Source organism: Coffea eugenioides, chromosome 5 (genome assembly GCF_003713205.1).
Source record: "Coffea eugenioides isolate CCC68of chromosome 5, Ceug_1.0, whole genome shotgun sequence".
NCBI lineage: Eukaryota > Viridiplantae > Streptophyta > Magnoliopsida > Gentianales > Rubiaceae > Coffea > Coffea eugenioides.
In genome coordinates this window covers 28,833,979-28,846,617 of record NC_040039.1, presented here as the reverse complement: position 1 = coordinate 28,846,617, position 12,639 = coordinate 28,833,979, and the positions used below count along the sequence as shown (strand labels likewise).

The 12,639-nt window shown below is 37.9% G+C and overlaps 1 protein-coding gene across 1 annotated transcript; it reads left to right on the top strand.

Annotated features, from left to right (window-relative positions):
• The first annotated feature begins 7,508 nt into the window (after window positions 1-7,508).
• LOC113771341 (zinc finger BED domain-containing protein RICESLEEPER 2-like) lies at window positions 7,509-9,812 on the top strand. Its single transcript, XM_027315932.1, has 2 exons — window positions 7,509-9,680; window positions 9,771-9,812. Exons 1-2 carry the CDS (start codon window positions 7,509-7,511, stop codon window positions 9,810-9,812), a joined length of 2,214 nt encoding a protein of 737 aa, XP_027171733.1.
• The last annotated feature ends 2,827 nt before the right edge of the window (window positions 9,813-12,639 follow it).

The following is a 12,639-nucleotide window of genomic DNA, read 5'->3' as shown; positions in this document are numbered from 1 at the left end:
GCTCCAGATCACTTCCTCAGAGCCATCGCATGAGTTGCAGAAAGGGCAATCGTGAAATTCAAAGCATGAGAATCAAGCAACATTTTCACTTTTAAGTATCTGAGTCTTAATTTTTGTTTTGCATTTCCAGTGTCTGTTTTTTGGTAGCTCTTTAACACTAGTTTCCTTTTATTAGTGAATGTAAATTATGTAATAGTGATGATATGAAGCTTTTCCGTGACAAATGTAGGTGCAATCATGTTAACACTTCCCAAATTCACTTTAGAAAACTTTTACCAAGTTGGAAGGACCGGTAATAGAAAACATTTTATCATCTGGGTTCATCAAATCATCGACACAAAAAAACTAATTTGGGACTGAGAAATTACCTTTATGTGAAAATCGGCGTTGGCGTTGCACTTGTACAACTTGAGTGTTTAGGACTTGAGAAATTGAAGGTCCAGAAGCCTGAAAGCTGAAGAGTGTTTGGAACTAGGACTGAAGAGTGAAGTCTGAAGACTGAAGGTGAAGAAGTTGCGGCGGCGCTGAAGTGAAGACTGAAGGCTGGAGTGGAGTGTCGACTGAGATATGTTAGGAACTTAGGGTTAATAACTTTAAAATATTATAAATTTGCCCCTATATTTTTTAATATTTGTAAAATATACCCCCGGGTCGGGTACCCGCGGGTTTTAGATTTTGTGATCCGTATCCGTATCCGAATTTTATGGGTACCCGACCCTATCTGCTCCGCTGATAAAAATAGGGTCGGATACCCTAATTTTCGGGGCGGATCGGAGCGGGTCGATCGGTTTTTCGGATTTTCGGATTTTTTTGCCCACCCCTAACGAGACGGACTTTCACCGAATTTGGGGACGGAATATATGGTATATCTATGGGTGCCTTATGCGAGTGTTTAAATGCTCCTCTTATTTTCACGTTGACAAGGAGCCGGCGATTGCTCCAGTTTAATTTTCACTTTCGAAGCTGTCTATTCATTTGTTCAAAATGGAGTGTTTGTTCCATATAGTTTCCTGCTTGGGTAGACCGTTGTTCATGGATTCTGCCACAATTGCATTGTCCCGGCCTAGTGTTGCTCGAGTCTGTGTGGAAATCGACATGTTGAATTCGTTACCGAAGCGGGTTTGGGTTGGGGTAGCACTAGTGACGCAGAGGGTTTTTGGCAACCACTTGAGCCTGAGAATCTACCACTATATCGTAGCTTTTGCTTTTGGCAGGGGCACTCTGAAGTTGATTATCGAGTTCGAAATCCAGAACTATGGAAGAGGTTTAATCAGCAGCGAAATCAAGTGATGCGTCATGAGCAAAGGATTGTTATTGTTGAATTTCGCCCAAAGCAACCTAGGGAGGGATTGGAAAGCAGAATGCTAATGGCGATCTTGAGGCGAAGACTGCTAAGGTGAAAGTAAATACAGCTCCTAATAAAGGAACTGGGGAAAAGTTGTTGGAGAAGGTTGGAGAGTGACGGGTATTTTACATACGTGCAAGTTAAAAAAATCGAATTACACTCGTTCACTGCAAGTATACAGGTCAACTAGTAGTTTAGGGTATATAGCGGGTCGATCCCACAGGGAAGAGTGAACAATTACCGGTATTACTAAAGCTTCTCTATTATTTAGACTATCAATGAATTATAACAAATTTAACCTATTGAAATTATACAAAATAACAAATAAAAGCTCCTTAGGTTTTGGTATCCCTAACTACTCGTGCAAGTGCTATATTTGGATCATTGACCACTACATCTAGGCTAGTTATGGTGTAATTTCCTTATGCATTTCAATTCTACTTTCGTAGTGAATCAATTATACTTATAACTAATCCATACCTATTCTCATGGTTATGAAATTAGCTACAAGTTCATTTCTTCAGTGAAATTACATGAAATGAATCACTAAAAATCACATAGATGCACCTCTACTTTCGTGAGTGTACTTCCTATGTTTAGTACTTCTTGAACTAGTGTTAAATCTCAATTTTCATTGCAGAAACAATACCTTAGATAATCACAATCAATTGTACTAGATTCATCATGATTTAAAGAGCCAAAGTACTAAATAACTTGTTCAAATCATAGCAATCAAATAACCAAATAATAAACACTAACAATTATAGAAAGTTCAACCAGACCCAAGGTATAAACTTTAAAGACACATATTAAACATAAAATCCAGAACTTGTACATTAACTAAACTTGGAATCAAGTACAAAAGATAAAGAGTTTGGAAGGAATGTAACCCTTGTCACATGAGTTCATCTTCTTGCCTTCTTCATTCTCCATCTTCATCTTTGCCTAGCTAATAAACAAGAATGGATGAACTACTAGTTAAACTATCCTACACTAAGAAGAATGGCAGAGCTACATTTTTGTAGTCCAAGCTTTCTCCCGTATCTCTCTCTATTCTCCCCAATCTTGCAATGAATTTGGCTATATAAAGATGAAAGATTGGTCAAGACTTGAGGTTTACATCTCCCTTTTACAGTTGGGAATGTTTCTCACATGTCTAACATCACATGTGAGTTGGTGGAGATGAAATTGAGTTTTACGCATACATAGCAGCCTTTTCTGACCACAATCCGGCCATGAATCCGGCCAAATTCCGGCCGGATTGCTACAGTGACCATTTGGTCACTTCTGGTTCAATTTCCAGCTCTGCTCCTATTTTGTATCAACTTCCACTGACCTTTTCTTGATGATAAAAGCTGATTTAGCTCTTGACCAAAACATGAAACTTGTAGCCCTTTGAGTTAGCTTTCCAATGCATTAAGAATCATCTCATTTGGATCTCTGTAAGCTGATAAATGACCAAAATACCCTTGACTGCTCATTGCCCTGTTTCAGCTTCGACCAGTAGAAATTTGCTACTGTAATTCAGCTTTTTGACTTTGAAAACCTTCAAACTGGATTCAGATGTCTTCACCAAAGTTGTAGATCTATCTCTGATCTTCAAATTAGTTCAAGAATCATCTTAATCCGATCATTGTAGCTCAAGTTATAGCCAAAATACGAAAATGTGTCAAAACTGTCAAAATGCACAAAATCCAAGTAAAAGGTGATAAAAACCTCATTTAATCACTTAAAAGCATTTTTCACCAATTATAGCCAAAATGATTCATTTTCTTCCAAGAATGTAACCAAAGTGACTAAAAATAATATAAAATATCATACAATTATTATGTAAATTAGTCAATTATCAAACTCCCCCATACTTAAATCATTGCTTGTACTCAAGCAATCCACATATAATCAACTACAATGATTTAAGAGGTGAAATAATATATGCACTTTGTCCAATTTAATTCCTCAAGACTTGGAAAATAATCATTATATCATTGTTCAAATTACACTAAATACTCATAATATCAAGTAAAGGAAAGATAATTATACTCTAAATTCAACAAGTTAAACTTAATCTCTTACCCTAACTTAATTTTACAAATAAGTAAACACATAGTCAATTTATAGCCTTCCTCCTTCTATAATCATTTTTTTCTCAAAATTTTACAATTAAAAGGGATTTATTCTCACTAATTTTACTAAAATAGTGAAAATGCCTTTTTACGCGAAAAATCGACACTTTTAGGTGAAAATCCCCGGTTACTCAACATTTCACTTATTTAAATTGCAATACATACTTTTAATTCAAATACCTTTTTATGCGAAAGTTGACATTTGTAGATGCCAACCCCCGGTTACTCGGTACGAGAATCATTGGAGTAGAATAATTTTTATTAACTTTCTTTTCTTCTTTTTTTTTATTTTTTTTATTTTTTTTATTTCTCTTTTTTATTTCTCTTTTTCAGAAATAAAGGACAATAAATAGGTATTCCCTCTTAGAAAATTATATAAAAATAATCAAAGGAGGAGTATAACCTTTATCGACTATATCAATCACTTACTTGCAAAATTAAATAAAGAGAAGAAATTGCATTAAACATGTAAAATTATAGGCATAATTTTCCTTACCTTACCGAATATACTTTCTAAAATGCAAAAAATTCTAATTGCATAATAATCATTTCCAAGTTAAATGAGGTCTAAACCTTCCAAAATACACATAAAGTTTCAACAATTGGAAGAATCAAACACTTAAGGTTGGAACAAATTAGCTCTTTTTGAATGAAAATGCAAAAATTTGAAGAACTTTTGGGCCATAGTGAAATATTGAAAAAGATTTTAGAAAAATTTTGACAGAGTTTTCCCTTATAAATGGACAAAACTCTCTGCCAACAAACCAATTTCAAGCAAATTATCCACATGGCAAATAATTCAAACACAATTTCAACATTTCTAAGCATTTAAATCCACAAAATATCATCACCTAGCAAGTAAATGCAAGTTCAATATTTTCCTCCCCCACACTTAAACTTCACATTGTCCTCAATGTGAGAAAAGAAGAATAAATAAAGAGTAAAAGAAAATACTATTCAATTGAGCTTGCATAATTCGAATCCATGTCCAAGTGACGAATTTCCAACCATAAGAAGTCTGAAAACATAGATGAAGATCATTTGGATTAGTTCACACAAAAGAAATAATGAAAACCACTAAAAATTAAACATCACAAATACTACAGAAAATAAAAGAAAAACTAGTGGCAATGTCACGAGGTGACGAGCACCCCCTCAAGTAGTCGCTTGGTCAGGTGAAGATGGTGGAGTCGGAGGAGCTTCAATACCCAACTTGGTCTCGATGCGACGAAGACGCTCGGAATTCGGTTTGTTCTCTTGGCGGCTCTTCTTCACCTCAGCCTCGACGCAAAGCAGCTTATCCATTATCTTCTTAAAAAACGATCGAGTGTCCTGAGGTGAGGATGGACGACGGGAGAAAGACGGCTCAGTTGAAACCGGTAGGGTGGTTGTTTCAACCCCTTGAGCTCCTTCAATACGTTCAATCTCAGCTTCCTCCTCGTGCCGAATGTCTCCCTGAGCACCTTCTTGAGTCGAAGGACCACCTACATCTTTACTTTTCAAAATAAACCTGCAAAAATTCAGTGTAAAGACATCTTTCTTCTTGAGACCCGTAGGGATAGCATTAGAAAAATCCACTCCAACCCTTTGGAACTCAAAGGTCAAGAACCGAGGATATGAGAAGGCATGTTTGATGTCGTTACTACGAACCACAGCCCACATGTGATTGATGATAATGTTTCCCAATGGAATGCCTTGGATGTTTCCTAAGTCATGCTCCATTTTATCCAAAAAATAGATATCACTTGTACGCGCCTCATTGGTTCCACTCGCCCTCGGAATAATGTTGGAGGAAAATAGGTAAATAAGAAGATGTTGCGACTCTGGAAATGACGAAGTCAATACTGAATATCACCCAGTTGTCCTAGTAGCTTTATACTCAACCCCAAGCGTACAAGTGCCTCTAGCATGTTTCAAGAGTCCAAATCGTTGGGTTTGAAGGTTTTCTTCAAATCTACCTTGTGCCCCACATTCGAAACATGAAGATAGCGCTCCAAATCACCTCTATGGACTCAAACTTTTCTCCCTCCTACTGTACTGGTAATCACCTCCGTGTCGTAGTGAAAAACCTTCTTGTCCTCCACATTCGCATAGAATTCTCGGACAAGCTCTTCATAATAGAAGTTTGGGATGTTAAAGAAGTTTTTCCATCCTAATTTGGCAAAGGATGCCTTGAGATGGTAGACCTTCTCAACATCCGGAGTGACATCTTTCTCCACCAATACCTTAGCTCCCCTCCTAGCATTGTACCTAGGGCTGCAAACGATTCGAGCCGCTCGCGAGCCGCTCGAGTAAAAGCTCGATTCGAGTTCGGTCAAACTCGAACTCGAGTCGAGCTCGAGCGGCTCGTTTATAAATCGAGTCGAACTTGAGCCATCCTATATTAGACTCGTTAGCTCGTCGAGCCGCTCGACGAGCTTTGTGAAATTACAAAAATACCCCTATTTATATAACTAATTACTAAGTTATAACACATTGAATTCAAGTAATGACTAATGAGTAATCAGAGTATCAGTCTATCAGACAAGGCGACCAAAAATTACTTTCCCCAAATTGAATTTCATTTGTAATTACTTCTTCTCTCCCGCATCTCTGTTTGGTCTTTCACTCTTTCTTTCACATTTTCTCAAGCCCTAGCCATCGCCGCCACTACCCACGACTGCACCACGCTGACCACAGCCACCACCGCCACTGCTACCCTTCAGGCCTCACTCGACTGCAATTCGACTTCATTCGAAAGAAACCTTCTTCCTCTCGAAGCAATTCGACTTCGTCGTTAGCTCAGCTATATTTGGAGTCCAGGCAGCAAGAAGGAGCAAGAAGAAAAAGGAAATAAGCGACGGGGAGAAAGGCTGGGGGGGACTTCGGAAAGGCAAGAAAAATTGAAAAAAAGAGAGGAAAGAAAACGGGCGGCGGACGGCGGAACAAGGAAAAAAATAGAGGGAGCAAAAGAAGGAGAAAAGAAAGAGCTTTGGGGTTGGAAGGAAGAAGAAAAATCGAAAGCCAGGCCAGAGAGAGTAGGAGGGGGTTTACGGGCAAGAAAATCAGAGGGTGAAAGGCAGCCAAAGATAGAGAAAAGAGGGAAATCTGGAATTTGGGGGGCGATCTTCGGGGACTAAACGAAAAAGATAGAGAGAGATAAAAGGAAAACGGGAAATTGGGATTTGGGAGTAAGCTTGAGAGAAAAAAAACAGAAAGAAAGAAAATCTGGAAGAAGGGAAAGCAGGGGAGGCTTGCGGCTGAAAAAGAAAACAGAGCAAAAGAAAGCGGCGGAGGAGGAGCCGGAACTGCCACCAATTCGTCGGAATCCACCGCTGCCACCACCATAATCTACCAGTATTGCTTGCAAAGCTTCACCAAGCAATATCACTGTAAGCCGTTTTCTTTTCCTTTCTGTTTAAATATCGGTTTTCTGTTTTCCCTTCTTCGAAAGTGAACGCTGGAAATCCCAACCCCAAACATGTCTCTGTGAACTGGTTATTGCAATTTCCTTGATTGATTGTTCATCATTTTTTGATCGTACATGCTTTTATGGCTAAGTTTGTTTATACCCTTGACCTGTTCGATGAAATGCCCAATTGAGAATCCTCCTTGAAGATGATTTTTACCTGTGTGTTACGTGTGAAGAAAAATGAACATTCGGTTGGCTTATTGCCTGTCCAAACCTAATAGCTAATTTGTCTTGGTAAAAGCAAGTGTTTTGAGAGGCTTTGAGGTGTTGGTTCTTTGCACTTTTTCTGTCTTTATTTCTTTCTCTATGCTTCTCTATGTTTGAATCCGAATTGATGTTAGGGGAGGGACGTAAATCATGCATTCAACACTTAATAATCAGGAACTAAATCATAAACCCTCGGTTGCTGCTTATTTCCCTCAGCTTTAAAGAGAAAACGGCTTTGCAGTTAAGTGCTATTTTTTTGGGGCTGGTTAAGTGCTATTTTTTTGTTAGTTCTATGTGTTTTATAGTATTGAATGTTTGAGAGTAAAAGATGGCTGTCTAATCATGTTTTGTTATTTTCCTTTGTTCATAGTTGGATCATAATATGGATAAGTCTGTCGAAGATGCGTCTTCACAGCTAGGTAGGACTGGTGCGAATTCCACTAGTCCTGTGAATATCATTGATACAGAGGGTGGAAATGACAACGAAGAAGAGCTGGAATACTCTCTTGGCGATGAAGAATTAGGAAGCGAAGAGGAGCAGTTAGAAGGCGATACACAAGCACCTGTTCAAAGATCAAACCAAGATACTATTGAAGGTGATACTCTAGACGCTTTTCAAAAGAAAAAGAGAGCCAGAAAATCTGAAGCATGGGATGATTTCGAAGATGTGGAAGTTGGGCCTCAGAAGACAATTTACTCAGAGTGTAACCATTGCCAGTCTAGATTCAAAAAGACGAAGACCGGTACAACTTCAAGTTTGTTAAGGCATCGGAAAAATTGTCCAAAACGATTGGAGAAACTCAAAATAGTAGAGGCACGCCAGCAAAAACTCAATTTTCCAGCTGCTGATTCTAGCTCAAATGCTCATTCACTCCTTCATACTGGCAAGTTTGACATGGCTGCCATGAGACAAAGCGCGGCTGAGTGGGTGCTTATGCATGAGCATCCCTTTTCAATTGTGGAGGAAGATGGCTTCAACTTAATGATGAAAAAGGGGATGCCTGAATGGCAAAAAATCAGCCGGACTACTAACAAGAAAGATTGTCTTTCCGTGTATGAAAGAGAGAAGCAGAAATTGAAGCATTTGTTAAGTAAAGTCAAGAAAATCAGCTTGACCACAGACCTTTGGAAGTCCAAGAACCAAAAAATTGAATACATGGTTATAACTGGACATTGGATTGACAACCAATGGAGATTACAAAAACGAGTCCTCAACTTTGTGCATGTTCCCCCTCCACGTCCAGGCATTGCCATTGCAGATGCTATTTACAAATGCATGTTGGATTGGGGCACTGAGAGCAAAATTTATACAGTGTCAGTTGATAACGCGTCAAATAATGACACCGCACTACGATGTTTGAAGGACACCTTCTCGAGAAACAAGTGCTTGTTGGCCAAAGGAAAGTTATTCCATGTGAGATGTTGTGCTCACATACTTAACTTGATGGTTCAAGATGGCCTTAGTGAAATTCAAGAAATAATTCATGACATACGGGCAAGTGTAGAGTTTGTAAACAAAACTGAAGGGAGGCGATTGATCTTTGGTGAAATTGTACACCAGCTACGATTGCCTGAAAGAGTGCTGATTTATGACTGCAAAATAAGGTGGAATTCGACCTATGAGATGCTAGCTTGCGCTCTCAAGTTCAATGAGGTGTTCCCGAGATTCAAAGACAGAGAGCCAAGCTATACTTTTTGTCCTTCCACAGAAGATTGGGAAAAGGTAAAAAAGGTGTGCAGTATTTTAGGAGTTTTTTGGAATGCGACTCATATAATATCTGGGAGTGATTATCCGACAGCTAATTTATATTTAAATGAAGTTTGGCGGATAAAAACGCTTCTAGATAGCAGAGCAAACGATGAAAACAGCTTTATTCAAGCAATGGTCTGGAAGATGAAGATGAAATTTGACAAGTATTGGGGTGAGTGTAACCTGATGATGTCCATAGCAGCCATCTTGGATCCCAGGCTCAAGATGCGAGTTATCAACTACTGCTTTCCACTGATATATCCTCCACATGAAGTGCAAGCGAATATAAACAAAGTCCGGCAAGCATTGTATGATTTATATGCCGAGTATGTGCAGGTGCATGTTTCAAGTTCAAGAGATTCTGGAGCAAGCTCTCAAGTAGTGACAAATGATCCAGGTAGCAAGAGTAGCAATAGTTCATCCTCTACAATGACACACGTTACTGGAATGTGTGAATTTCTATCTCACATTGCTACTGTGGAACCCGTTCAACTGGAGAAAAATGAGCTAGATATCTACTTTGAAGATGGCCTTCTCAGTGCTATGGATAAGTCGAGCCTGGATATTGTCAACTTAGATGCTTTGAAATGGTGGAAAAGCACAATAAAATACAAGATTTTGCCTAAGATGGCTGCGGATATTTTAGCCATTCCTGTTAGCACCGTAGCTTCGGAAGCGACATTTAGTGCTGGAACTAGAGTGCTTGACTCCTACCGTGCTTCTTTAGCTCCAGAAACTGTAGAGATGTTGATGTGTGCTGGGGATTGGTGTCGTAAGCTACACGGGGTGAAGAAAAGGGATAAGGTAATTATGTTGCAAATTACTATTTCATCTATTACAATATGTTTTATAGTTGGCTTAATCTTGATCTTTATTATTTTTTTTACTTTGCAGAAAATGAAGTCAGCACAAGAGATTTCATTGCCTATTCCTTGAACTTTTTCATGTTTTAGGTAATCTATATTCTCAGTTTTTTGGCTGCTGGTTTCTTTATATGTGTATATGATTTATTAGTGTATTGGCTGTGCTTCATTGCAACTAAAATGGAAGTTATTTGGCTGATTTTCTTGGTTGTGCAGCAGCTGCGTGTGAAACTGTGTAATCACTCATAGAGACACATTAGGATGATCAATATAAGCTGCTCATATGACTGACTAGTTTGCACTCGAATGTGAATGTGAATGAATATAAGATGCTGCTTTATGTAAAATGAAGTGATTTATGATTTAGAAGATGTTGTGATGCTGCTTGACCTTTTATGTCTAGTAAAATCTTCTTTATCTGCTACCATTTGTTGGTATTTTTGTGGAAGGGGTTCTGCATTAGGCTGGAAATTTCCCATCTGTAACTTAGTTTGGAAAATATCCTTGGCATAGCAACTCATATGACTGACTAGTTTACAGTTTTGGCATAGCTGAAGGGGTCAAGTTATTGCTGTTTATATCCTTGTTAGGATAGAAATGGTGATAGCATTGAGTGTGCATGGTGCTCGTTTGGATTCCTAGTCTGATCTAATTCATGTCGCAGATGGTCAATTTTTTCAATGGAGATTTGCTTAAACAAAATGAATTTTTTCGAGAATTGCGCTTGTTAGTCTTGGTGGGCTGTCCAAATTTTAACTGTGCCATCTCCAAAATTAGGATGATCAATATACGCTGCTGATATGACTGATTAGTTTGCACTCGAATGTGAATGAATTTCTCCTTTAAATTATAAGACAGTTTTCCTCCCCTCTTTGAGTAAAATAGTTGCTTTAAGCTGTCTAGTTAACTTACAGAGTAGATTTTCCTCATTCAACAAGGTACTAGATTCAATCCCCTTGATTAGTTTAGTTATATGTTCAGTGAGTACATGTCCGAAAGAGCAGCCAATGAATGCTAAACACTGTCTAAGCCATTTTACAAAGAACAATTGCGGAAACTTAACTTCAGCTTATTGGAAGTTTTTTTTTAATATTGAATATCTGATTTTGGTTTAGCATTTGCAGTGATGTTTTGGCTAATACTTCTTGGCATTCTTGACTACCATTTCACCGTAAGCATCCAGCAAAAGTGCTTAGTGATGTTTTTGTATAGCTCCTTGATTGACACTTATTTATTTTGGGACGTATTGAGCAGGTTGGAGCTGGGACTATGAATCCTCTGACATTTCTAAGAAGACAAGAAGTTCGTGACTTCAATGACTGTGCTTAGTTTGTAATTTTTAATTCAATACGTTTCTGTAGTAAGAAGTTCTTGGCTTGCTTTTGGTTGTTATTTACTTATTTTCTGATATTGAACTTTGTGACCGAGAATGTTGAACTTGTATGAGGTGTTGGGCATTTAAATTCTAGACTTATGTGGTATGTATTTCTAAATTTATGATTGTATTTAGTGAAAAATTTGTAGGCCTTTTTTGATTATGATAATGTGAAAAATTATGGTCAATTGTACGCATGAATTGTAAGCTACGATTATGCTCATAATTTGGTTAGGAATTAGTTGATAAAATGATATTTTTGTTAGATTAATTCCCAAAATTCGAGCTAACGAGCCGTTAACGAGTCAAAAATTCGAGCTCACAAATCGAGCTGCTCGCGAGCCAGAAATCGAGCATCAGCTCGCGAGCTTTAATGAGTCGAGCTCGAGCTTAGTTTTTTTTAGTCGAGTCGAGTTCGAACTCAATTCTCTAGACTCGTCGAGCTCGAACTCGAGCCCGAGCTCGAACTCGAGCCCATCTATTTTTAAGTCGAGCTCGGCTCAATAAGTCCAAAATTTGACTCGGCTCGGCTCGTTTGCAACCCTAATTGTACCAAGCTTCATTTTCGGCGGAGGTGAAGCGCGACTTATCATAAGGGACTTCCTTCTCTTGTTCTCCTTGTGCCTCTTGTTCCTCTTGTTGTTGAGTCTCCTCTCCGGATGATGGCTCGTCCTCAAGCACTAGACGTCGACTTGCATTTCTTTTCATGCGCGGTGGTCTAGACGTCGAAACTTCTCCTCTCCTATTAGGGGAAGGAGATTTCACACCGGCTTTCTTAGTGCGAGCCATTGTACCTAAATTCAATAATTAAACATTCACTTCATTTAATAGATACATTGCTAAATAAAGATAATGAAAAGTCATTCACTTTCACCCCTTTATCTTTAATTAGACAATCTTATCAACTTACTTATATAATAATTAACAATTGATATCATAAGTAAGAATTACACTTGACCCTCAACCACAAATGCTCCTTTCATTTTTCCTAAATTGAAGCATATAAGTCCCATTAAAGGAATCAATTAAACAAATGCACTACTACTCCCAAATTATTGACCTAAATAAGCATAATGAAATGCTAAAAAGCACCTTAACCATGAGTTTAGATTTAAAAAGGTCATTAATTCATTTTTAACCAAATTTTCTAGAATAAACATGTCAAAAATCAAAGGATAAGCTAATTAAACCTAAATTTAGCATGTAAATATCCTAGAGTAATCCATTAATCTCCTACATTTTTCTTTAATCCAATTAGCTCCAGAATTTAGCTCATAAGTATCAAATCAAATTAATCCTTAAAATTAGCTAAAATTGCTAAATTCACCAAATAATCACAAACCCATGAGTTAAACATCACCAATAATCATCAATAAACTCAATAAGCACAATGTAAAGCACCAAACTTCACAAAATGAAAAAAAATTTGAAATTGCCCAAAAATAGAAAAAAGTGAAAATTGGCAAAATTCAAATGACAACATTTGGTGAAAATTTGTTACCTCAAACTTGTTTGTTGATGATTA

Excerpts from the sequence above, each read along its gene's own strand:
- LOC113771341 (XM_027315932.1), top strand. The coding sequence starts at position 7,509 with ATGGATAAGTCTGTCGAAGATGCGTCTTCACAGCTAGGTAGGACTGGT. Across the intron at positions 9,681-9,770 it reads GGGTGAAGAAAAGGGATAAG|AAAATGAAGTCAGCACAAGA; the intron begins GTAATTATGTTG and ends TTTACTTTGCAG.